The sequence below is a fragment of the Pseudorasbora parva genome, chromosome 10 (genome assembly GCF_024679245.1).
Source record: "Pseudorasbora parva isolate DD20220531a chromosome 10, ASM2467924v1, whole genome shotgun sequence".
Lineage (NCBI taxonomy): Eukaryota > Metazoa > Chordata > Actinopteri > Cypriniformes > Gobionidae > Pseudorasbora > Pseudorasbora parva.
Window position 1 is genome coordinate 29,737,024 of NC_090181.1, and position 14,702 is coordinate 29,751,725.

General features: G+C 37.7%; 1 protein-coding gene across 6 annotated transcripts in view; it reads right to left on the minus strand.

The window, feature by feature from the left end:
- Nucleotides 1-14,702, minus strand: part of samd4a (sterile alpha motif domain containing 4A) — a 57,939-nt gene that overhangs the window by 41,934 nt on the left and 1,303 nt on the right. For all 6 annotated transcript variants that reach the window (XM_067455799.1, XM_067455803.1, XM_067455802.1 and 3 more), the window contains one exon: nucleotides 9,857-10,447. In XM_067455799.1, the coding sequence (XP_067311900.1) occupies nucleotides 9,857-10,052 (196 nt within the window). In that variant the 5' untranslated portion in view covers nucleotides 10,053-10,447. The remainder of the gene's footprint in view (nucleotides 1-9,856; nucleotides 10,448-14,702) is intronic.

The window sequence follows — 14,702 nt, forward strand, 5'->3', positions numbered from 1 at the left end:
TTATCATTTTAAATATCAATCGCACTGATAACTTTCTTCATTCCAGTCGACTCATGTAATTTTGAACATGTTTTGAAAGCTCAGGTAAGATAATGTAAATGTATAATAGCCTTATCTGTACTGCCGTGACTTCTTTGCTTACTTTCATCACTCGCTCACTAAGCTTAACAACCAATTAGAGGGTTGAAAAAACCCTCTGATTCAGAAACAATAAAAAAAAAAAAAACACCAACTGCGTCCGACCAGAGCCAACGGTGAGGAACAGCAAAAAAACTATGCTGACCGATGTTCAAAAATGACCCAACATTGCCCGATGGCTGACCAATTGGCTTGGTGCATCCCGGGATTTAAACCACCAATATTGGTGATACTGGGACTGTTAGTGTATCCTTAACAGGTCAGTGACCTGGTAGTGCTGGAGAACTCCCCAGGAAATTTACCCAGTACCTTTTCTGTTCTACATTCCACATGATAGACAACATCAGCTCACATGAAGCGTACTCTATGTCCTACCTATCTACGTCACCACTGGCTAGTCATAATACTCAAGTGCTGTTATTTTAAAATGGTCAAGCCAACACAGAAGACAAGGGGAGGCCTTTCACACTGACTCAACGCATTTAATACTTTCAGAAAGGGCTGACACTACAAAAAAAGAGGGTTTGATTCAGAGCAAAAAGGAATATTTTTGGCAGGTTCTCCATGGCTCTCCCTAGGGTTGCGTATGAGTTCACGGAACACAGCAAGAGCCAGAAATAAACTGTTTGCTCATGCGTGGGTGCGATGTAACAGTTCGACACCAAAACCAGAAACAAGCACTCTTTCTTTTCCAAGCAGCTCGCTGACGTTCTGCGAAAGGCAGAAGAGGAAGAAAACAAAAAAACAGGCCAGACAGGAGAAGGGTCTGGACACTGGTCACTAGGGGAGGTGTGTCTCAAGGCCAATGGATGAAGGCAGTGAAGCACACAAACCTCATAATCATAGAGTAACATCATTCAAAATTTTAACTGACTTCTCAATGTATCCTAATTATATTCCTTCCCATATGTAATAGTCACTTGTAATGTGTTCAGTTCCACTCTTAAGGAAAGAATCAAAATCATATGTAAAAATACACTGTAGAAAGATCACACACAACAGTAAAAAATATTAAAATGTATAAGACTTTTTTTTTTAAAAACAGCATTTTAAAAAAACAACAACAACAACATTTGAAGCTATCATGAGCAGTAACTAATATACTTTCTAAACTGTATGTCATAAATAGCTTTTTAAAATATAAACATAAAAATAAATACAGATCTCAAAAAAAATTAAAATAAAAAAATATGTGCATGTATTATTTAAACTTATTTTATTTAACTTATTATTTAATTATATATATATATATATATATATATATATATATATATATATATATATATATATATATATATATATATATATATATATATATATATATACACACACACACACACACACACACACACACATACGTTTGCGTGTCCACAAAGATGCCAATATTCAATAATTTTAATGCAATACATGGAGGCAAATAACTAATTGATGCATTTAAAAAAATATTTTTTTGTGTGTGCATGACTTCTAAATCTTTGTTAAATAAAATTCAGCTTCTTTCCTTAATGGGGTCATGACAAGAGAAATCAAATTTGCCTTGATCTTTTGACATAGAGTGCATCCGGAAAGCATCCACAGCACTTTTTCCACATTTTGTTATGTTACAGCCTTATTCCAAAATTGATTAAATTCATGATATTTTCCTCAATTCTACAAACAATCTTTTCAAATGTGTTTTTTTAGTTGTTTTTTTAATACATGTACATAAGTATTCACAGCCATTGCCATGACACTCCAAATTGAGCTCAGGTGCATCCTGTTTCCACCGATCATCAAGATGTCTCTACAACTTGATTGGAGTCCATCCGAGGTAAATTCAATTGATTGGACATGATTTGGAAAGGCACACACATGTATATATAAGGTCACACAGCTAAAGCCTAGTTCACACTGCCCGATTTTTGCCCCGATTTTGAGTCGCCGACAGGTTTTGCGAAATCGCCGACAAATGCCCGAGATCACAGGCAAATCGGTGCTCGTGCACCCGAGTGACAATCACGCAGTGTGAATAATCAAAGACGCGATCAGAGAGAATCGCCGACGAGTCGCCGACGCCGGTGAGATATTTGGCATGCTAAATATCTGGACCTGTCGGCGATTCAAACTCCTGCTGTGTGAACAGGGTTCTGACTGAAAATTACATCGGCGATGACCGACAGCCAATGAAAGAGTGAGATACAGGGCAGCAGGACGTTCAGGGAGGAGTTATAGAGCAGAATATCAGTATCTTAATAGATATATTTACAATTCTATCAAACAGAAACAAACGCCAAACATTTGCACATCCAGCCGCAGCAGCAGCACATTACAAAATTGTTTATTTACCTCAAACTGTCTTTGCAGAAAACAATCCTGGCTCCCTCTGTCTCTCCAACAATTTCTTCCGCCATAATCTTTTTTCTTTTTCTCTACAAATCAGCGCACATACAGTTTGAAGCAAACGTTGTGCAGTTTATCATTTTAAATAACAATTCAAAGTGTCGCGAGAGAACTCCGGTCTGACGCACGTGTGATCTCGCGTTGTTTACTCGGCACATCGCACGTGTGTTTGGGAAACGTAGTTTGCACCGGAGAGAGAGAGAGTTGTCGGCGATTCTTCCTCTTGTTCAGTCATGCAGTGTGAACTCCTCCTGTCGTCAAACCATCGTGCAGTGTGAACACAGCAGTGACTGAATGATACCCCAGATAGTCATGCAGTGTGAATAGAGCAGTGACCCGACGAGTTTGAAAATCGTGCAGTCTGAACTAGGCTTAACAGTGCATGTCAGAGCACAAACCAAGCCATGTTGGTTGGTAGACCTTGGGTGCTTCTCAATGTCCCTCCTCGTTTCCTCACTCCTCCATCCTATGACCCGGAAACCGATGGAGCTCAGCCATCTTGTAGGAGATCTCAATTCTCTAATTGCTCTGTGAGGAGGCTTCCTGAGGAGTCATGAGCGAGGATACACGGGTGTACCCTTTGCGGAAGTGTTTTACCGACCAAACGTGATGCACGCATTAATTCTCTTCCCCCTTCACATCATGCCACAGTTTATTGTGCCACAGTTTATTAATCATTATTATGTTTACATGTACAAGACACAAATGTTTGTCAAATAACAACACCTGACAGTTGCAGAATTATATCAAAGCACAAGAAAATGAAAGAAACAAATAGAGAAACAGATAGAAACTAGTACTATACAATGAATAAAAAGCAGTTAATAACTGGAATTCGTTGTTAATAATAACTGGTAATATTAATTAAAATATGGACAAACGTGGTATTTTGTGGAGGTGAAGCTCACAATATAAATAGTTATCTCTAATGTTCAAGAATCCCGACTAAATACAGCGGTGCAGTCATCATTATCTGACGACGCTTTAAAGTGCCGTTAAAGGGAGTGGGGATATATCATTTAACTTGATTCAATTCCTTCATCCTCGTGTCTTTTCCTTGTGTCCTTCCCTCGCATCCTGAAGGGGTGGAGCTAAGGCGCGAAGAAAGGAAGCTAGGAAAGGAAACGAGGATGCACAAATAAGAATTGGGAAGCACCCCCTGTCTGTAGAACCTCTTAGACACCTGATGGCCACTCTGACAGAGCTCCAGCATCTCTCTGTGGAGAGAGGAGAACCTTCCAGAAGAACAACCATGTCTGCAGCACTCAACCAATCAGGTCTATATGGTAGAGTGGCCAGGCGGCACATGACAGCCCGCCTTGAGTTTCCAAAAGGCACCTAAAGGACTTTTAGACCATGAGACTGGGGCAAAGGTTCATCTTCCAACAGGACAACGACCCCAAGCACACAGCCAAGATAACAAAGGAGTGGCTACAGCAAAACTCTGTGAATGTCCTTCAGTGTCCCAGCCAGAGCCCAGACTTGAACCCGATTAAACATCTCTGGAGATCTGAAAATGGTTGTGCATGACACTTTTCATCCAACCGATATTGGGAGGTCCTACAAAGAAGAATGAAGAAACTGGCCAACCCTAGGTGTGCCACCTTTTAGCATCATACTCAAAAAGGAACAATTGACGGTTTATTTTTAATGCCATCCTGGATTGCGTCAGAGGATTATATGTTTGTTCAGAGAATTTGACAACTGAATGTTTAGTAAAAAAGGCACAGTGTAATGGGGAGTTGGCAAAGAAACTTTTTTTGACAGATGAAGCAGCCAACATTGACAGCAGCTGCATCACAAATCATAAGTTAACAATTTTATAATGCTTTGTCTGTAAATGACTGTTTAGATAATGCTTTCAAAACACTAACGTACAATAGTGAGGAAGCGTTGACATTGTTTCCTTTGCAGTGGCTGTTTACTGGAAAAAAAAGCCTTAAAAAAATTCAGACAGAGGGTTGAAAATTATTGTTTTTCTACATATAAATGTTTATGTGCAAATAATAATAATAATATTAACATTACAAGTGAACCTCAAGGAAACATTCAAATAATTCCCATGTAAAAAAATCCATGCCATGACCACCTTAAGAGAGGAACTGCATTAAGATATTCAGGCTACATTAAAGGAGTCATGAATTGACTTTTTTTATTTTTTTATACTGTTGCCTGAGGTCAACTTAAGACACATTTACATTCCAAAACATCATAATGAATAAGTAATAGGCTAGTTTCTATACTCAGTTTTGATGGATGTGACACATTGGAGACTGAGAGAGGATTGAATTAGATTTGCATATTTAATAAGCTTCTGCTCCCCTGTCAGTTGACACTGAGGGATCCACATGAGGGATTATTTTGAAAGCGGCAACCGGAATGATTCTCTCACAGGGCTCGTAAACATCTTTATCAAACAAACACAAGGATTTATCTCTAATCCACCCGCGATTGATTGGAATATTATTTTTTTATTACTTGGCCTGCCCAATATATAATCGGTAGATATAAGCATGAACCGAACACAAGCGCATACGTGCCGATAGTGAACAATGCAGATCAATAAAGGAATGGTATTTCATATTTCACTATTTAAGATTCACCGGCCTGCTGACGTGCTTACGTTTTGGTATCCCGGGAAAACACATACCCCCGGGACGTTGGGCTTTGCGAGCCCTGCACCATACATGTCTGATCCCGAATCGCAATGATCAACCAATAAGGGATTTTTGAGACAGCGTGCTAAGGTATATTCTGTTAGACTCGTACACATAATCAAAACAATCTGTAAAAATGCAATGCTATCACATAAAAAAAAAACATGTTTTACTCACATAAGTGTGTTGCACCATTCCTGTCAGATCCAATATAGAAGGCACAGCATTACGTTTTATCTCAATATGTCTGCAAATCCAGTATCGACCTGTGTCTTATTAACAAACAATTCCATGGTGAAATGAAGCAAACAAACATGTAATGTCTCATGCACCTGAGCTGGAACTTCATTAAAAATAAATAACCAACAAAAAAAAGTTCAACCAATCATTCCTAACATTAGAATCCGAAGGAAGCTTATGCAGGGATTGTGTTCTTCCACAACCAGTCACAGCGCAATATCTTGCTATCTTTTGCATTTTTGCTCTGTAGCACGATCTGTTTAGCTCCACGGTGGACGGGGCTACAAAAGCATGCGTACATATTTATCTGTTGAGGCGACGTGTGTCTGCATTCTATGACGTCAATGGTCGGCATATTCTGAGAGCTCTTGTTTGCTGGGTCTGGTCACTGGTGTCTATAAAAGTTGTCTTTGACTAACAAGGAATGGTTCAGCCACGAAACTTACAGGATATTCATATATCACAATTAACTTTTATATATTAAAGGCTCAAGGGAAAGTTGACTTCTCAATTCATCACCCCTTTAAATACATTCAAAAATGTATTTCCTGTAGCTCAAAGAGGATAGTGCCAAAAACAGCAAGGTCATGGGTTTGATTCTCATTAAATGCATGAACTGATAAATAAATATCTATACCATCAATGCAATCTAAGTTGCTTTGGATAAAAGTGTCTGCCAAAAGCATAAATGTCCAATTACCCATGTTATCCTATGATCATGAGTACTTGCCAAAGTCTATACAGGGCCCTTACCATCACTGATTAATCAATCATTCACAGACCAATCGCAAAGCAAAATCAAACTAGACCACAAAGACTGATTTATGGAACATTGGAAACCATTGAATTCTAATGCCATAACATTTCAGCACTAAACTGTAGATACATTACAAACCAAAGTTCAATCATTGAACATTAAACTTACTTTGTGAATGGGGGGCAAGTGTTCAACAAATTACTATTTAGAAATATCAGTATGTCAACACAAATACTCTCCTTTCACATTACCTGTCACAATGGGGAATGTCAGTTCAGTTCAGTCCAGCTGATTGGGTTTAGATATAAAGATATGCTGTATGGGTGTTTGACATTTCTAAAGGTACATTGCAGCATCTCACAGAGAGGCCACATGTTGGAAAAACAACTCAGAGAGCCTTCATCATCTCAAACACACACACACACACACACACACACACACACACACACACACACACACACACACACACACACACACGTATGAAGTCAGTCATTCATAACAACAGTGCCCCTCCTGTCTGGGCTCTACTCTGCCTCTGGGCTGTGAGGTGGAGGGGTGGAAAAAGGGCCAGGGGTTAAACACCAGCTCAGCCTCAAACAGGAATAATATTCCGACAAACACGTCCCCTCTCTTGTTTACGCACATATACACACTCTCTGTTTTATCTGACGTCCACAGTGGATTGAACGGTCGAAAAATTCAAATAACAACAAAACCTAAGCCAGGGCTGTGCAACTTTGTGTGTTTTGGCATTACTTTCTTCATAGATACTTAATCGCATAGATGCTAAACTGATGATGGTTAAGACTTATATAACTAGATGAAGGTACAGCAAGTAAATGTGAACACTACTGCAGCAAAAAAACAGCCTTATTAGCATTTACAGTGTAAGATATGAAATTGAATACAACATATGCAAAATTACCTGTGACTAACACAAAACACACATGCATTGTGTTACAGTGTGTGATGCTGAGATGAGAGGCAAATAAGTTGCATCATTTGGGTCAGGGGAACAAGGCAGCTCCTTCACAGAGGGAAATAAGTAGGTCATTGTGGATTCCTCTCATTGGCGCGGTTCTTTCCAAATAGTTGCATCTTTCCACTCAACTTCCAACAACGAGTTAACTCTGTATACACCATTCTAAAGAACAGGTATGTCTTAAAGTGGTCATTTACTAGTTTGTAAAAAAAGAAAAGAAAAAGTAGTCTTTGATTTCATAGGATAGATGTGACAACACTTTCTAAAATGTCATGTCTAATTAAAATTACAATTATATGTAATAGTAATATAATATATGCAAGATGTATAATAGAAGTATATTAAAAATTAAATATATACACTGATTTACACAAAAGTTGTAAAAAAAAAACAAAACAGTAATAATGTGAAATATTATTACATTTTTAAATTACCTGGCTTCTATTGTAATATATTCCTGTGATGGTAAAGCTGAATTTTCAGCAGCCATTACTCTCTTCAGTCTTCAGTGTCACATGAGCTTTCAGAAATCATTCTAAGATCATTTCTTATATATATAATATATATATAGTGTGAGAAAATACAGTGTATTCAAGTTTGGACACATTACTAATTGTTTTTGAAAGAAGTGTCTTCTGCTCATCAAGCCTGCATTTATTTGATAAAAAAATACAGAATTTATTTTAAATATTGTGATATATCATTACAATTTAAAATAACTGGTTTTCAATTTATTATACTTTAAAAGGTCATTTATTTCTGTCATGGCAAAGCTGAATTTTCAGTATCATTACACCAGTCTTCAGTGTCACATGATCCTTCAGAAATCATTCTTTTATGATGATTCATTTTCAAAGTTGGAAACAGTTCTGCTGCCTAATATTTTTTCATAACCCGTTATACTTTTTTTTTTTATAATAAATTGATGAATAAAAAAGAAAAAGAAAAAAAGAAAAAAAAAGAAGCAAATATTTTAAAAATAGAAATCTTTTGTAACAACAATATACACTACTGGTCAGTAATTTGGGGTCAGTCATTTTTTTCTTTCTTTTTTTTTGAAATAAATCAATAATTTTATTTAGCCAGGATGTGTTAAATTGATAAAAATTGATAGTAAAGGAGATTTATATTATTTGAAAATATGTTTTTATTTTGAGTAAATGCAGTTCTTTTGAACCTTTTACTCATCAAATATACAAGGCAGCAGAACTGTTTCCAACACTCATAATAAATCTGAATATTAGAATGATTTCTGAAGGATCATGTGACACTGAAGACTGGAGGAACCATCCTGAAAATTCAGCTTTGCATCACAGAAATAAATTATAATTTATAGTATAATAAATTGAAAACCAAATATTTTAAATTGTAATAAATCACAATATTAAAAACAAATTCTGTATTTTTGATCAAATAAATGCAGGCTTGATGAGCAGATACAAAGCTACAAATAGTAATGTGTCCAAACTTTTGGCCTGGCCTGGCCTGTACTATATTATATATATATATATATATATATATATATATATATATATATATATATATATATATATATATATATATATATATATATATATATATTCACCTTAATAACCAATTGTCTTTGCTATTCGAAAACCCTGAACAGCCCTCAAATACAAAACCACACCCAAGTAAGAAAACTCAAAAACTGTGTAAAATATCAACGTAAGATTGGTTACAATTTTGCTGATCTAAACAAGTCAAAACGTAACCTTCATACGGGAAAACAGACAACTAAAACGTCTGAAGTCAGATACTTAATGAAGGCTCAGGCCAAACCAGACGTCTGCTTGAATGAAAGAAAATACGCTGATTAACCAAAGAATGCCTTCTGTCTGGTGAGTAATAGGAAACTGACAAGAGCTCTGGGCTGACACAGGCACAACTGCGTAATACTGCCCTAGGTGAATCACAACAGGTAGGCATGCACAGACAGTTACATTTGGAGTGCATCCATTCAAAAGGTCACCACCACATACAATACAAGCATGCAAATCCACCATCTGCAATAACAAAACAGAAGCTCATCATCAACGTATGATTCCAACAGCATACACCAGAAATACACCATCCAGAAGGGTTTCAGATGGGCTGCACCCCGTCAGCTGGTTTTAATGTCAGTGGACACACCAGGGTGAGGACCACTTTATAAACTTCATGAGTTCTTCTTTGATGTCTTCATCTTGAAGTTTTAGAATAACAATGGCAGAGCTGCACTAAAATCCCTCATATAAAATACAACACACACCACTGCAAGGAGGCTCTTTATGAGTCTCAGCCCACTATAAACTCTGATGGGAATCCCATGTTTGAGTTTTAGAGCATGTATGTGTGTGAGAAAGAAATAGTTCTTTCTTGCTGTACATTTGTCTTGACGTATAAAATACCCTCAGGTCATGCCTTCAGCTCAGCACGTTGGTCTTGTGCACTTTCGTCATTTTCCATGGTCACACATTTAACCCCTCCCTCAAATTTAGCCTAGATCACATATTGTGCTTTTTAAATACAGACTGAAGTCAAAGTTAATCTCTATTAAAATAATAACCTAATGGGTAGATTAAAGACAACAAGAAACCTCAACAAGAACCAAAAGAGCTGGGTACACCTGTTCTTAACAGGTACAGCTCAATACCACATGCGGTTAGTAGTACTGGCAGAAAAGGTGGTAGCTTCTGTACTGACCTGGATTATTGGCCTCCCTTTCCAGAACATGCAGCTCGGTGCAGTCAGCCAAGGAATGCTCAAGACAGAGCTGAAGGAAGCGCGCTTGGGTCCGACTGACCCGCTTGAGGAGAGACAGTAACGCCACTGTCTGTTCGCACTCGTTCCAACCCTTAAACCAGCCGGCGAGGACTCCCACCTGGTCACGAAACATCATGATCTGGTGGGCAGGCTCACGGTACCGAGAACTGGAAATCGGTTTGTCGAGAGGGGGAGGGAGAGATGGCCACAAACCAATGCTGTTGCTTTGCAGCTTAATGGAGACTCACCATACAAAAACACACTTGCTTTTGCCCTCACTTGAGGTTTGACAGAGAATAGCCCGTTCAGATTTTATTTTCTAGTGGGTATTGCATCTTCTTTATTCTTGGGTTTTGGAGTTAGGCTTGGTGGTAGGAAATCCCTGTTTGAAGCTCTTGATATGGTATTCGTCAGAGCTCTCCTGCCCTCTGGCCACTTTGAGCTTACAAAACTTTCCTCAGCTTTCTTCCAGCATACAGTGACTGTCCAGCTTTAGTCTTGATGGCATTTTCCACAGAGAACATCTCCTTTCTGTAAAAGTAAAGAGTAGAGGTTGAACAGTCATAATTTTAGAAGAAAAACATTGTGTTTTGGAAGCTGGTTTATGGTCCAAGCTGGTCATCGTCAGTTCAACCAGTTTGACTACATTATACAGGTTTGGCCAGCTGAAAGTCTACTAGCTATTAGACTATCAACAAGTAGACTATCAGCTGTATAATCTATATATTTTGATCTATCCCATTGCTGGTTTCCGAACAAACCCCCTGGAAACGCAACACAAACCTGTTGGTTGAGTCATCCAAACTGACAACGACACGTACATAAAAATTATTTGAAGAAACACAGGGTAACCATTTTTAACAAGTTGACAAATATAAATGGTCACAGTCCATGAAACAACTTACTCTACTTTCCTTTCCAGAGACGAAAACAAACATGTTTTGTCCAGTGGTGCTTAATTCTTAAATTGAATCAGTTTGAATCATTCAAGATAATTAATTATGTGTTCATTTCAATGCACTGAATTATAGTTTTCATTCACAAACTGACTAAAGTACAAGAAAATAGCATCAGTTCATTCACTAAATGGGAAAAAAACAAGGCATCTCGTTCACGAACGAAAGGAATGAACTGGCGATGATCTCATTCAGGAAAAAAATGAATTGTCTCTATAGTGAATCTTGCATCTAGTGACTGATTCAGCGAAAGCCATCGAGTCGATCGTTAAATTCAGAGGAGCAGGGGCGCTGCTAGTAATTTTGGGCCCTATGAAAGAATATGAGGTTGGGCCCCCTACTGCAACAAACATACAAGCCAACCTAGCTATCCAAAATCTTTGTCTGCAATTTAATAATACTTACCTATTAAGCTCCGCTCGCTCAACCCAGAATGCCCTTTGTGACATGCTGGTTCAAAAATGTGAGAAATAATAGGGCTGCCCCTGAATAAACTCCTTTTTTATTGGACTAGTAGTTGTTCATTTAAGCCATTAGTCGACTAAGCACTTTATATATATATATATATATATATATATATATATATATATATATATATATATATATATATATATATACACACACACACACACACACAGGAGAGAATTCTAAACCACAATGAGTTACATATACATGATTTACATAATATATTAGCCTATTTCGCACTCAGACGCATGCATAAAGCTTGCCACAAAGAACAAGTAAAAGTAATGATTGTTAATGTGTCAAAAATATGAGACATTTTAATTGTTTATTAATAAACTTGTGTTTTCTGTGTCAGTGTTTGCTGATGAAGTTTTGATGCTGACTCACTCTCATCTCTATAGTAGCAAGTAGTAGAGCTTTGTTTCACTTATGAGATGTGCTCAAGTTCTGTAATTCAGGTGATCGCTCCAGCGCCTCCATGTCATGATTATTATTTGCTATATTTGTTTATCATTTATTAAAACCAGGCAATCGGTTTATGAAACATCGATAAAAAGTAAGATACAATTTATACAAAACGAAATTCACTTTTTTTTAAAGTTTAGTTTCTACAAAACAAAACTTAAAGCTGTTGTTTAACTTTTTTTTGTGTTCAAGATTTACAAATATTATACAATGACATTGTACAACATGAATCCATTTTCTAAACCATGTTTTTGTCTTACCCTGAATCATTATGGTACACTTATAATAAGTGTTTATATTGGGACTATTTCAGGTCAGACTGGTAGGTACCGCTGCAGAGGAGCACAGTCCCTGCGTGATCCGCCATAGACATAAACAGAGAGAAGTAGCTCCGGCTGCAATGTTCTTCCGCAAGACACGTGCAGTTCTGTTTATTAACCGCTAGAGCGCAAAAAGTTACGGACTGCAGCTTTAATGAAGTGGTCAAAATCATGTCTGACACACTCAATGTCTCCTGACATATTGCGCAGCTTATCTAATGCTGATCACTTTTCATATTAACACAAATGACAAGTTGTATTGGTTATTGCAGCTGGTAGGCAGTAGTGTTAATGAGTGCAAACAAAATGAAGTGCATTGTTCATCCTTTTCCAAAGAGCTACTGTCATTGATGAGAGAATATTTAATTCAAAGTGTAAATCTATTGTCATAACTAAGGCGGCAGCAGCAACACAGCATGAGTCAAATGTCACGCCTATGTCACAGCTCGCATGACCTTCCATCCCGATTCCTTCAATGTGATTAATACGTTTAATACAGGGATGGAAATTAGCACCCGCCACCAGCCAAATGCGGGTGATTTTGAGTTGTGGCGGGTAAACTCGCTTCACTTACCGGCCACCGTGGCGGGTAAATAAAAATAGCATACTGTTTCCCCTCTTTGTAAACTTTGTTCAATGCATGCGAGTGCGGCCGTATGTCCGAATATGACCAGTCATTTTCGCCGTCATTACCCGGATGTAGTACCAGAAGACGCGAATACGAACTCGCGCGCGCTGAGAGAAGATCCGTCACTGCGCATCATCCGAGGAACGCGCACTCGTCTCACAGCGCGCAAATATTGAGTTCTCTTTCAAGTCTTGCGCTTAAATGGACAAACTCACACAAAAGGTATGTCAACATGTCCATCTTGATTAGTATCCAAGCAGACAGTCTGAATATGCCTCAAGTGAATGTTATACAGTCGAGAAAGAAGAGCATATCCCTGCACTAGGTCTTAAAGGGGCATTAATGTCAAACAAAAGGACATCACTCACTGCTCTTGAATAGCTTTTGTAAGTTTAAAAAGGATTAATCTTTAATTTAAACAGTTAAAATATGCAGTTATTTTACATTTGATTACTTTATTGAATTTCTGTACCTTTCTGCAGGCCATTAGGCCTGTACATTAGCTATTATTAAATGCACACATGAGTGAGGTCAAGTTAAACATTTTAGTTTGAATTGTATTTTATACTGTGGATTGTTGCAATGTGCTAAATAAATATTTGCATAATTTGTAATTGATTAATATTTGAAACTTTAATATTAATTTATGCAATCGCAATGCCTTGATTTTTAGTAAAGTTACACAGTCACAGCATTAGCCATAAATGCAATGGTACTAATAGTTGGCATAATTTCTTTTGGTGTTTTGGTTTCGGCCAAGAATTTTTTTTTCTGTGCATCCCTACTGACAATGTTCTGCTCGGTGTGTCGTCAACACGCTTCAGAAGATGCCAAAACTAATAGTTTCATTGTTGGGACTAAAAACCTAAAACTGGAAGCCATAAAAGATCACGAATCATCCAAATGCCACATCCAGGTAAAAAAAAAGCGCACAGAGCCCTACTCATTTAATGAAATGTATATCAGTTCATGGTTTGTGTGTGTATAAGAGAGATAGAGAAATGTCAGTATTTCATTGAGACTTGAGATTAAATAAACTGCTTAAGTATTGTAGAGCTTGTAGTATTAATTTTTCACATGCAGTTACACATTGTCGGTTAAAAACAAGAAAGTGGCTGGTAAAAACATGGAGTGGCTGGTAGATTTTGAAATCCACCAGCCACAGTGGCCGGTGGACAAAAAAGTTAATTTCCATCCCTGGTTTAATACGTCATAATACGTTTTGGCTCTTTAATCCATTGTACCCTATTAAAGACCATTATATATGGGGGGAAATCCTGGAATGTTTTCCTTAAAAACCTTAATTTCTTTATCAGGAAGTTTTAATACTTAAGGGAACTACTCCTTTAAATGAATTTTTTGACGATTCAATGACTCAATTGCACAAAAGGTGATTCGCGTATCGCCACCTACTGCCATACGATGAATGCTGCAAAACTCCAAAAGTGATTAAATTCTATCTAGTAAACAGATTCTAAAGATTCGACTCTGTTCGAGGGGCTAGTTGACACTAGCGGCAGGGCACGAGTGAGTTTGTAATACTGCGTAACTGTTATTTTGTAGCTAGTCAAGGATCAGGCTATTAAAAGCACGCGCTGACGTTACGCGCAGATGAACTGTAAATGGGAACTCCGCAAGAATAATGCACCCTCAAGATCTTTTCTGAGTCCTGTAGGGTGAGCTTCATTACACACTTACCTCCAAAAGCATCAGATGTGGACAAATAAAAATAAGCACAGGCTTCAGTTCAGTCGCGTCCGTGCGGAAGGCTACTCTAGCGATCGTCTCATAGTTCATATCCGAACTGAATCACACTGTCCAGAACATTCCCAAAAATTGTTGCTCGACTGTCCCTACTGTAGGGTCTGTACACACTATGCGATCTTCATTTTCACAACTCTTTACATCTGAAGCAATTCCCAACTCTTAAGTCAGCAGTCTGCTGGGTTACC